This window comes from Macadamia integrifolia, chromosome 8, assembly GCF_013358625.1.
Source record: "Macadamia integrifolia cultivar HAES 741 chromosome 8, SCU_Mint_v3, whole genome shotgun sequence".
NCBI lineage: Eukaryota > Viridiplantae > Streptophyta > Magnoliopsida > Proteales > Proteaceae > Macadamia > Macadamia integrifolia.
In genome coordinates, this window is record NC_056564.1 from 13291869 (window position 1) to 13305013 (window position 13145).

At 34.9% G+C, this 13145-nt stretch overlaps 1 protein-coding gene across 1 annotated transcript; it reads right to left on the reverse strand.

Moving 5' to 3' along the window:
- Positions 1-4718: 4718 nt before the first annotated feature.
- Positions 4719-5189, reverse strand: LOC122086730. Its single transcript, XM_042655708.1, has one exon. It carries the CDS (start codon positions 5187-5189, stop codon positions 4719-4721), a length of 471 nt encoding a protein of 156 aa, XP_042511642.1.
- Positions 5190-13145: the final 7956 nt, after the last annotated feature.

Consider the following 13145-nt stretch of genomic DNA (forward strand, 5'->3'; position numbering starts at 1 on the left):
AAAAAAAAAAAAAAATGAAAAAGGGAAGGGGAATAGGGGTAAATTAGGGATTTTGAATTATAAGGGAAAAACGAGGTAAATGTCTATTTATCTCGAGAATCATAAAATAAATTTGAATATACTCAACGCATTATATTATCACTTTTTATTGCATAATACTTTCCCCTCTCTTTTCCCACATCCTAATAAAGGTTGCACATCCTTCTTTGCTTAAGATTAAAGCTTCATTCACCTTCATTATTAATGTATTTGGATTGGACTCATTTCAAACTTTCAACATATAAGAAGAAACATGCTATATATCATAATGGTAGATTTGTGGATGAAGACTCCACCCAATATGGATCTATAAAAACTGTTTCCTTTTCCCTTTTCCCTTTTCTTATATCGTCTGTTCATGCGCTAGACTTGAACCAAAAAACTATATCGAAAAATTAAGTATTCAAAAATTGCTAAATAAATAATATTTAAAATTAAATTGAAGACCCAAAAATTGATAAATATACAATACAATGGTATGTATAATGAAGGTGGGTGACAAATTTAATATTTCTATGCATGATCCTCTTCATAGTGTAGTGGGAATGTGGGATAGACGTGGTAAAAATCAATAATCCATGCCTAAAAGATTTATATATTTTTTAATACACTTTTATTAGAAAGGTTGGGGGTGGGGTTGAATTATTTTTGTCATATTCCAATAGGTGGGAGCCTAAATGGGAACCAACGTGTGTTTTTTTGAGGAAAATAAGTAGAGACCAACTGGCAAGCTATTAAAGCAGCCTTCATTATATTTAATACATGATTATTTGTTTGTTTTGTTCATTTATTTATTTAATTGTTGTTTGCTCAAAAGTTCTTCTCGCTTCCCAAAAAAGTTGTGTGATAGATTGGGAACGGTTGGGCCACCATAATTGTTGTAGTTGTTATGTAAAATACCCATGCTGATCATGAGATATTTCGAATCTCTTGGTCGTTACTTTCCTCTCTCCCAAAAAAAAAAAAATGCAATTGTCCAAGATATCATTTCTTTGCTTTCTAGCTTATATTTTAAGTTCATTGAATAAGGTAATTTATGTATATTTTCATTATACGAAGGGAAATATATGTACATTTTCATTCAAGCATAATATGTAAATAAAAAATATCATTAAGACTGTGATATCGAACTTATTCTATGCAAGGATGTAATTCCATCTATATTCAAGGTTATGCTGGTGTTGATTTAAGTCTATGATTGTTGAAGTTTTGTACGTCCATGATAGATCGAAGCCATCCTTACAAATGATGAACCTCTACTATAAATCATTTGTATCATTCTCTTACGTCAGCCCTGTGGACCTTTTTTGTTACAGCAATTCAATTGTCTATTAGTCACTATTGGGTACCTAATTACAAAATCATTTGATGAACCCTACTCCATTGCTAAGGTCTAGAGTAATTATTAGGAACTCAAATCTGATCAATATTTGGTTTAGGGTTTAGAAATATAGACTTAACCTTAAAGATTATATAAGTGAACCAAAACATGCGTCCACTTATCTGTTCTTCCTTACAATTTGAAAAACTAGACACAAAAATACCTAGGTGGTAAGTGGAGAAAACTTTACCCCAACATTATAGTTAAGGAGCAATGACTATCAATTTTATTTTATTTTTTGAAAGGGGGTGGTATTAGGATTGGGCGTTTTCTATCACATATCGTTTGTCATACTTTGAAGACAATTGGGGTTTATATGTACATAGAACTATATCCTAAGGTTTTACAAAATGATCTATATCTATTTCTTAACAAATATTAGTTGAGGCTTATAAGTCGGGATGGGTCTTTAGGTTTTAGAGATCTTCAAATAAAATTGTAATCCTCAAAACAGTCACCAAGTCACCAGAAAATCTCCTTGGATTAAATATACAAAAGAAAGAACCTCCAAGTAAAGAGGGGAATCTTACCAAATCAATCATCCTCCACAATCCCCCAAATTACCCCTATATAATAGTACCACATAATAACAATAAAGGGTCCTACATGAGAGTGATTGCCTAATTATTGTGAAAATATTTTGTTTCATATGCTTACAACAATGGAATAAAGACCAATTCTATATAGTCCCCACTAGCATGAAGGCATTTTAGAAAACAAACAAACAAACAAACAAACCCTAAAACCTTGCTTGCTTAAAGGATGAAGCCAGCCAAATTGAATAAAAGGCAAAGGGAGAAAAAGATCCACTAAGCACGACAAGTTTTGAGTGGGCATCTCACCCTCTCAGATGCAATCATGCAATGTTATATGGTATCCTTGTGGTTGTGGATCGTTCATGGGAGCATAGGGCATCTTTATTAAATAATTGTGGTTGGCTTCAACATGAATTACAAGTTCACCAACTATAGTGTAGTTTTTTAATTAGAGATTGTAACATTTGATTCACATGAGATTAGAAACATTGACTTGGTCAATCCCACATCCACCCTTTCGTGGAGGACTCTGCCCATGTCTCAATCGTTCGATTTGATTGGATTCTATTTGATTTGGTTCGATTTAATTCCCTTTTAATGGTGGATGAGATTTCGTCGACAATGAAAACGATAAGTGGAGAGGGGGGATGGGTGGGACATAAGGAGGTGGTCTTGTTTCATGACTAACATTGAAACTTAGAAGAAGAAATGCTTGATTAAGGGTCTTCTTATGGATGATAGCGATGGATGAGGCCTTCACGTCCTCTTTAATGCTTTAGGGTCTCACAAAAAAATCAAATAATTGAAAGAGAACAAATTTTTGTTAATTTGGTAGGTGACACATTGAACAGGGCAAAGGTAGAATGATAGAAGAGGGGATGGGCAATGGCCTAATGGGTTGTTTGGAATCTGGACATGGGGCATTTCTCTTGACATTCTCTTTTTAATTAGCTTTCTATAAGGGTTTATCTAACCTGAATTTGTCAACATCTCTAGCTCTCTATGAGAATTAAAGATAGGTTGGTACAAATCTCTCTCTCTCTCTCTCTCTTGGTCCAAGGACCTAGTTTCTCTTCACCTACTACTGAGAAGAGATTTTCTGTCTTGAGTAGGACTCTATGAAGGAAGAGAATTATGACCCTCAATTGGGTGAAGATAATTTGATTAGACAGTGGGCTCACTTGATTAAGCCCAAACCATCCATACACCATTCAATTAATGATGAGGCCCAGTCAGGAAACAATTTGTTCGGCCCAAAAGCCCACCCCTCTAACTCTGCTAATTATTGGAAGTTCTTTAAATCAAAAGTAAAAAAGGGTTTTCAAAATAATTTCAAAATGATTTGTTATTGTCTTTAATCTTTTTTCGGATCTATATATGTAATGATATGATCTATCCTTATTGAAATAAAATAAAATGTGTTTTAAATTAAAAAAATACAAAAAAGAAAAGTTATAAATTATTTGACACCTTAAGGAATATCAATTGGAAAAGAAACTTAATATGATTTATCACATAAAATGATATATAAACCCATAAATATTTTGGCATTAGGTATGATAAAATGAAGGAGTATTCCAAAGAGTTGGCTCAAGCCCAACCTGAGGTCTAGGAAGATTTCTCAAATGCATCCTAGAGTATGGCAAAGAATGAGCCCTATTTACATTGATGAACAGTTACATCCAATATATAAATAAACGCTAAAATGAAAATAATTTTATCATTTTCATACAAAATAATAAATTCATATTAATAAACTACTATCATTGGCACATCGGTGATCTTTTTTGGCTTGGAATTCCAACAATCAAGACACTCCGTTTGACCCCTCTCCTTCACTTTCCTTTTCTTTTTTTGGGTAGAAAGATCAAAGATAAGCACTTTCACATCGACTATGATTGATGAAGGAATTTTTTTCGAGAAAAAGTATCATATTTTTAGATTATGTTGATACATTTTATGCTTTGATTAAATTATGAGCAATGTCAAAGTGTACATTCAGAGACACTATGGTTAAGATTCTGAAACGAAGATTCATTCAAGATAATTGATTTTAGGTAGGAAGTTTTGTATGTAACCTTATAATGACAATTTTTATTTAAATTATATATCCGATGCACAAAGAAATCTCAAGAGACAATAAATTTTAGGGCAAGAGATCCCCGCCTAATCACTGAGCCAATGAGAATGAGCAAGGGCATCAAGATGGAATTTTCAAGATGCCGTTCTTCTTTCCTAAATTTATTTCATCTTATAAAAAAATAAAAGATCTAGAGAGAGAGAAACTATGACAAGGTTAATAAAAAAAAATTTGTGTTCCACTCTTTCCTGGGAAATTGAGATCCCGAAACGACAGAGACAGATAAAATTAATTAATTAATATAAACAACACAGTTAAGAACAAATTACAAAGGACATTCATTCCTCTTAACCGTTGGAAGCAGAAATTTGAATGAGCATCTTAAATTCTTGAAGGAAAAAGCCTCAACCCCTGAGATGATATGGAAAAGTTTACATGGAACATAATCCATCATCGAATTCTAATTGCTTGCTTTAAGCCCCCTTCCCAATTCCTACCTTCTGTACATTTGAAAAAAAAAAATTCACTCTTTCATGTTTCAACCACACATTACCCACATCACATCCATTAACAACTTTCGAAGAAACGAAGAAAAGGAAGAAGAAGAAGACCAAGAAGAAACAGAGGAAGAGACAATTGGAAGAATGAGAATGAGAATGAGAAGCGATGGATTGGATGATCTCTACTGTCTCTGGGAAGGGCTTCTCCAGAAACCTGTACCGTAGAAGCTATCCCACATCTCCTTTTCCAATTCTAGAACCTTCTTGACCGATGGGTCATCGTTATCTGGAATTTTCGAAGCTGTGGAAAGCTTGGATTCTGTTGATACAGGAGGTATGTGAACCTCCTTCTCTTGGAAATCGCACATGCATCTACGCCTCTGCGTAAGGAGACCGCTCTTGAAACTCAGCGGCTTCTTCTCCTTATGCAACGCTTTCCTACAAAGCCCCGCAGGTAACTTGTACACGGCCAGGACAAAAAGGTTCACCAGCCCACATGGGCAACAGCAACATACGGCGGCGCACTCTGCCGCCGTCCCACCGGCGACTTCCCCTAATCGCAAATTCTCTTTCCTCGCTGACTGCTGGCTCGCTAGCAATGGTTGGCGTCGTCGGTTCAGGGAATGGTGGCGGAGCACGATCTCTCGAGTCATGGTTGGAAAGAATCTTAACCCAATACCACTTCCTACGGGGCTGAACTGTGCGGGGATTCCTGCAATTAGAAATGAAAGAAGATTCAAATCCTTCTAATCTTGGAGATTTCCCGGGAGACCACGACGATCGATTGGATGATTTCCAAATCCCGAATCAAGCAGGTTCTGTCAATAATCTTCTTCTTAATCCCAGAGAATGGAGGGATTAAGAGGAAGACCTAATGTTAAAGAAGAGAGATCTCCATATTAGCAGCGGTCTCCACCCCACCCCAGAGTGGCACACAGTTGTTACAAGAGGACAACGCAGACTCTTGATCCAACTCTTCCCACTCTTTATACCCACCCCGAAACCGCCGGATTCCGTCGGTTCCTCCGCCGTGAAACTCTCTATTGGACCGGTGATGATTTCTCCACTTGTAAAAATTCTCCCAAATCCCCTAACGCAGAAACGCGTATTGAACTGTTTTCGTCAATGTGAAACAGAGAAACAGATATAGAGAGGGAAACTGAAACGAACTCTGATTTAAATAATAATAATAATAATAATAATAATAAATGGGTATAATAAATATTTGCTCATTGTGGCAACAGAAGTGAGTCAGCGAGAGGTCATTGGAGATATCGATACGTTTTAACCGTTAGATTAGGACCACCGATCTTCACTAGAATCATGTCAATTACAGTTACGGATACTGATTCCTATCTGACGTCGGTGAAATAGTGAACCTACTACATAACGGCACAAGTCCCACGATCTCGCAATAAAGAAATATAATGGAGGAGTTGGTGAGAGGATATTCCCTTACTTATTATAAAAAGAGGATGGAAAACAGAAGTGTATATATATAAAACGCAGCGTGGCCCCCACACCCATATATAAGGAGGGAAAATGACTGGCCCACTTATGGAAAATGGAAATTTTATCACTATAGATATTTTAGCGTGCATTCTCATTGATTCTCATATTGATGTAAGGACCACGTTATCTTTTCAGTTATATTTTTCGATTTTTTGTTTTTATGGTTTCCAGTGATATCTGTGTAAAAAGAATATACAAGGAACTCACATATTTAAAATAATATTTTATATAAAGAATAAATTTAATTATAAATTAAAATATATAAAATGGGAGAGAATTCCCTAAAAGGAAACATGGCCTTTATACTAGTATGTGGCCAATGGTAGCACTAATAAGAGTATCAATATGAGCACGAATTTTCACTCTTCATGAGTGATGGGGTGATCATTTTGTAACTGCCATGTATGGGTGACACATAATCACGCACAAAAATCCAATGTGAGGAGGCATAAGGAGCCAAACACAGGGTGCATGCCGGGGCTCTCCCAGTCGGTGGATCCTCATTGCCACTCACCGCTTACCGTAAAAGATTTGAGTCCAAGGACTACACTACCTTCTAGGTTTTTTCTTTCCATAAGAAAATAATGTGAGAAAAATGCACTCCATGGTAAGGATATATATGTATATTTTCTTTAAATTAGCATATTTAATAATAATTTTTTATAGTAATAATTTAATGATGATGAAGAGAGGGAAAGTAATCCAATGGGGTAACACAGTTGGTGAGCAACGAACTTGATACGAGCCGTAAACTCAGATGTTATAAATTCAACTCTCACTAGGCACGCCTTGGGCCACTCACACAGAGGTGTTTAGTGCTCTTCACTGGTTTCATCGAAAGTTAAATGGTTCTCATTTAACCCTGATATGACCCGATCCATGCGGTTTGTGGGGCCAATATGGACTCGCGAGACTAAGTATGGGCTCACGAGACTAGTCAGGCCAAAAGTGATTAGATTTGAGCTTTAGTATGGTCTCAAAATCTACCTATAAGGCTATGACATATATATCGTCACGGATCACTATAGGGTTTGATTGAAGAAGTACGAAGCAGAGGAATGAATGGTTCCGCTTAATGTTAAAATGTGACCACATCAATTGAACCGAATTGAAATTCATAGGACCAAATTTAAATTGTTCCACCAAATTCCTTATCAATTTGGTATCATTCATTTTTCTTAATTAATTAATGCAACTATAAATCTATCAAATTATGTATTAAATAGCTGAATTTTGATTTTACTAAAAAAAAAAAATTTTATACTATCACTCTTTACAATTTTATTTCATGACGTGGATCCATCTAAATAACCATTTTCTTCTTATTTTGTTGATATTTTAGGAATAGAATATGAGTTTTGAATATAGTTTAAAGAAAAAAATTAGAAAAATAATCAAATTTCAAAATACATTTTAAATTCATATTAAGTTTTCTTGAATTAAAAGAGATTCAACTTGAGCTGGTTTGAGGGATTGGTAAAACAACCCAGACCAAGCATCACAATTATAATAAACAAACTAGCTCAGTTAGAATATTCTTGCATTGATCATCTTTAATCATTTGGAGCAATTGATATATATATATATATATATATCACGAGAAGGCGTATAATCAAATTCAAAGATAAGGATTAGAGATTTGGATTAGTATTATTTGATATTTTAATTGACCTCTTGGTTGCTTGAAAAGCTAGTCCATCTTCAATGATTCATTAGTCCTGGAACCCCCACGGCCCAGTTTTTTTGGAACCCTTAGAAGAACTAGGTCAAACTTTATGATGACTTCTCATCATTAGATCTTTGTCAATTGATGTGCACAATTACAATATTAATTTCATCAATCATATAGAAATTAAAATACTAAAGTGACCCTTATTAAGATATAAAGGTATTGCATTGAAGATCTTGATGTGATATTTAATCATAGTTTTGCCAATTGATGTGTAATATATATATATATATATATTTTAATAAAATTATCTGCTATACATTTAGTTGTCATATTAGTTATGTGATAATTTTGACAATTGGATACTTAAAATATGTTTTAAATGGATTATTTATCTAATTTTGGATTCAAATGCGATCATATATCATCCTAAAATTTGTATGCATAGTTGTATTTTTACAATTTTGTCAATTTTATCTAGGCTGAAATTTAACACACGAATAAGGGGACCTTCAATTGGTGTTTACTAACCCAGAAAATTTTAGCCGCATCTAGCTTGGTACATGGTAAGAAATTTATGTGCAACGTAGGTAACCCTTTATTTTACATTAAGTTAGAAATCCCCTCCAATATTTAAAGAGAATATTCAATTTTATATTTATTTAATAATGTAAAACATAGAAACCATTACAATTAAAGCAATTTTGTGTAACCATATGGCAATTTTTTTAAGACTTGAAATTGATGGATATATTGCTTACATCATCATCTAATTACGAATCAAAAGTCAGACAACATAATATTCTCCATACATATCTTGGAAAAAATAAGCATATTCGAGAGCATGGCTCTTGCACTCAAATATAAACTCTTATGAAATGATTGATCCATCAACTTTGAAAGATAAAAATCCCACCCCTGATGATGTTTTTCATAAGCGCTCTGATTAGCCCTCACATTGAAGCAAGAGCCACACTCACATAAATCACCGCTGCAAGTTTTTAAAACTTGGAATTGGGTACCACATCGCTTCCATTGATTCCAATTTGAATCGGCTCAGAATTATTCGAACCGTCTTGAAATGGGCCGAACTTGGTCAAACGCAATTGGGTTCAGCCTAACTCGGTTAGAACTTTGTCTATGAAAAATTAGAGTTGATTGGAATCAGGATCGGTGGATTCCAAACTGAGTATCCATTCTATTTTGATCTTATTTATACAATATCTACCAATAGGGTGTCAACGGGTGGGTTCGGCCCTGTTTTGCTTGAGTTGAATCGTTTTTGGTGTAGAAATGGTGAAATTGAAACTGAATCAATAAGGAAATTCTGATTTCGGTTTTGATGCAGTTTGGTTTTAATTTGGTTTTGGTTTCTTGTATCAAGTTTGCAATCGGTTTAGTTTTGATTTTTTTTTTCTAGTTTGGATTTGATTTTCTATACAAAACTATGTAAAAAAAACTTGGTTTTTAAAGAATTTTGGACTTTTTTCAGTTTCCTACCGGTTTCGATTTGGGTTTTGAGTCAGTGCTGGTTTGGTTTTAGGTTCATTTCTGATGCGGTTTGGTTTGTTGGTGGGGTTACAATCTCCCAAACTGAAACCGACCCATTAAGCCTTTGGTTTGGTTTGGTCCAGATTCAATCGGCTAGGTCCGGGATGGTATAACGGTTTGGTTTAGGTATTGACACCGATCACAATTCACACCTGCAGTTATGGCTCAGAACTGGGCTCATCTGACTCTACTTATTGGCCCAATTCAAATTTAGTGGGTCTGGGTCTGGTATTTATTAAAGAATTCAACCCACCTAAGAAAATTTAAACTTTAAAAAAGAAATAGGAAAGAATTAAAGAAAACCCGACCCAGCCCATTATTCAGTCATGGTGCCTTGGTATGACTATGAGTGGGAGGAATTCACACGAAACATAGTCCATGGGCATAAATTTAACACACTGGAATTACTCTGGCCCATGGACCAATCAGCAAGACAGCCCTTGTAGGTCGGCTGGGCCTTAACTGGAAACCAAGATCTCAAACAACACCCCTTTTGCCCTTTTTATTAAATCCAAGGAAGTTTTATGGGGAAAATAAAGTTCTCTGGTCACGTGGCCCTATGTCTAGACACAGAGGAGGACCCAGCCCTTGTGATAAATACAACCCACCTTTTTTATGCTCATGTGCATTTGATAATTTTATGGGAAAAAGAACACTCTGTGATTGCATGGCCCCACTGTCCAGACATAGAAGACGTGCCAACCCTTGTGATATGCAAAAAACCTACCCCCTTGATGTCCATGTGTGTTTGATAATTTTATGGAAAAAATAATATTCCCTAATGGCATTGCCTTTGTGTCCAAACACAAAGAACACCCCAACACTTGTGATACGCCAAAAAAGAAAAAAACCCCACTCCTTATGCTCATGTGCGTTTGATAACTTTGAGGTGACTTCTCAAATGTTGAATACAAGGATGAAAATCCTTACATTTTCCTGTTTTTTGGTAGAGGAATAAACTTATACTAAATGAGCATAAGCTCTAAAAGAAACATAGTGAGGTCGAGAGGACCCATTACAATCATCGAAAAGGAGAGGCGAAGAAAAAGCAGGGGGAGAGGACTCTCAAACACCAAATCAGTAGAATTACAACCAAAAGTAGCAAGAGAATCTGCAACAAAATTTCCCTCGCAATAACAATGTTGTAATACCATGTTGGCAAAACGAGAAACAAGGTAAAGACAATCCTCTAAATTCTAATTGATTCTCCCAGGAACATTGGTTGAGTGATGCTTAAGAAGATTGATCACCATTAAGTATCACTTTCCACAATGATGGAATGAAAACCCCGATTAGCAGCAAGAGAAAGGGTTTGACGAACTGCTAAGGCTTCAGCAACGATGGCATAAAAAATAGCTGCAGAAACAGCAAACCCCAAAAGAAAAGCGCCTTAGACAGACTACTCCACCAAAACCGGCCGCTCAAGGATGAAAATCCTTACATACTATGGTCCATATAGAGAAGGAGATGAAACCTGAAAGTTTGGGAAACATTGCTGAACCAAAGCTGGAACTTCCCATCCAATAATTGGTCTGAACGAGATGCATGCCTCCACATGGACCACATGGGCTCTTAATGGTCAGACCATATTAAGAGGCCCCTTCACATGGTATGAACTGTATATGTTTATCCTCTTCGTACAATACCTTGACCTTGACATGTTCGATGTCATTTAGTTGGGATAAAACTAAGTTATTGTTATTGATGGGTCATGTTCCTCTCATTCACCCTTAAATGGATTTCATCGAAAAGAACAAGTGAAGCATCTAGTACCTTAAACAAAAGATAAGGTACCCACAGGCCATTCATGAATGCATGTTACATGTTTCCAAGAATGCGTGTTCTATTGCTATTCTACTTTTGCAATTTTGTAAGGCACGCTTAAATAGCAAGCATAGGAACAACCTTAAGCTCTCTCTCTCTCTCAATGTAAAGCAAAATTTGGCAGAATTCCCAGAAGCAACCCGTGTGTCTTGTGAGTTGCATAGGACCACAAGGCAAGACTTTAGACTAAATGGGTAGGCATTTCTTGACTTTAGGTATTTAGCAGGCCAAACATGCCTTTAAGAGTTAGTATAGACCCAACAATCGAATCAACAAACTAGTTGATTCTTTCCCTTAAATGATAGCTATATGTCTCAAATTCTATGTTTCTTGAATAAGATATTGTGATGGATTTTTAGGAGTAAAGAAATTTTATGATAAAATGTTAATCAAAATTTTAAATTTTAATACACGTGGTAGAATAGATGTTTTGTGAGGTTATTGTCGGTATCATTGAAAACTTGTGATTCCAGTCAAGTTAACTACTTTTTTTAGCAACTGGGGAATCACAGGGTGAGAAGTAGGACAAAGATCTCAGTCAGAATTAGAGAATTTTTCACTTGGCACTGACTCTTTCTCTTTTAGTTTGGAAAAATAAAATTGCTTTCTTATATCATAATCTTACAGAAGACTAGGGAAGCTGGTGAAGATCAAGAGATTCAAACTTGAGACTTACTTAATAGGATGGGCTTTACTATACCACTCATTACATGAGCTGCTTCATGTAGTCGTTGGGTTGAGATTGAGAATTGCTAACCCAAACACAAAACTCATTCACCAATCCAAACACAAAATTAATGAAGAAAATAAAGAATTAAGCCCTTAATAAATAGAGTAAAGGATACAAAATACATAGATGTTAAAGATAACAAACTCTCCAAACAAAAACCAAAAAACAAAAAAGAAAAAAAAATTAAAATTTTTAAAAACTATATATTTCTTTTGGGCAATTTTGTTGAATTATAAAAACTTTATAGTTCATACCCAAAAGAAACCTTTTTTTTTTTTCCTGATAAAGTACCCAAAAGAAACTTGATAGTATTAACAATTGTATACATAGCAGCCTTTGAGTGCATTGTACTCTATAATCAGTTGACCTTTGATAGCATTGCTTTTATATGGTTCTCTCTGTACTCTTTATTGTTTGATGATGGCTCAACCACATCGTCTGCGAATCGAACCCTCTTCTTCGCCCGACATTTTAACGTGCCTATTATAAATAAACAAAATAAATAAATTAATAAACTTAAAATATGTTCATAAGAATTAAACATAAAAATTAACGAAAAATAATCTTATAGATATTTTGATGATTTTATCAAATTATGTAACTAGATAGTTAAATCAAACTTAAGCTAAAAGTATATAATCAGAATAATTATTAACTGATACTGTTGTAGATAATTAACAAACTCAAACTATATATACCCCTTGAAAGGACAAGTGTCATGTTCTGATTGCTCTAGCATGAATTTTCTGTCAGGAAAACAGAGTATATATGGTGTAATTAAAAAAAAAAAAATGTAAAGAAAATAATTTGAATGTTTCTTTCTATGAATTCCAAAGAAAAGAAAACTGAGATTGAAGAATTCTAAAAGAAAGAAATCACAAGAAAGAAAATGCAAACCAGAGATGAAAAAGAAGAAGAAGAAGATCATACCTATACCCCGAAACTCCAGTTCAACCTTCTTCATAAAATCAGACAGGAGACGTTTATGAACTTGAAGAGTTAACAGAGCAACACTCCCTGAAACTGCAAAAACTGCCATGAATCCAACTCCTGTAGAGCTTCCCATCTCTGTCTCTGTTTCCACTTCTCTACTTTTTATTGTCTCTGTGAGAAATAAAATTTCTTGCTCTTTCTTCTTCAACCCCAAAGTAATCAGACCTCAAACCTCAAAGAACCCTTCTTTTAAAGAAAATATTATAAGAACAGACAAGAAGCAAAACATCTTTTAAAGAAAACCCAGAAAAGAACACACGGAAAAGAAAAAAAAAAAAAAAAAAAAAACCAGAGTTACAGAAGGAGGAGAAGAAACCCAGGTAGACGATT

Bases quoted from the DNA above. Each gene is read 5' to 3' on its own strand.
- LOC122086730 (XM_042655708.1), bottom strand. From the start codon at position 5,189: ATGACTCGAGAGATCGTGCTCCGCCACCATTCCCTGAACCGACGACGC.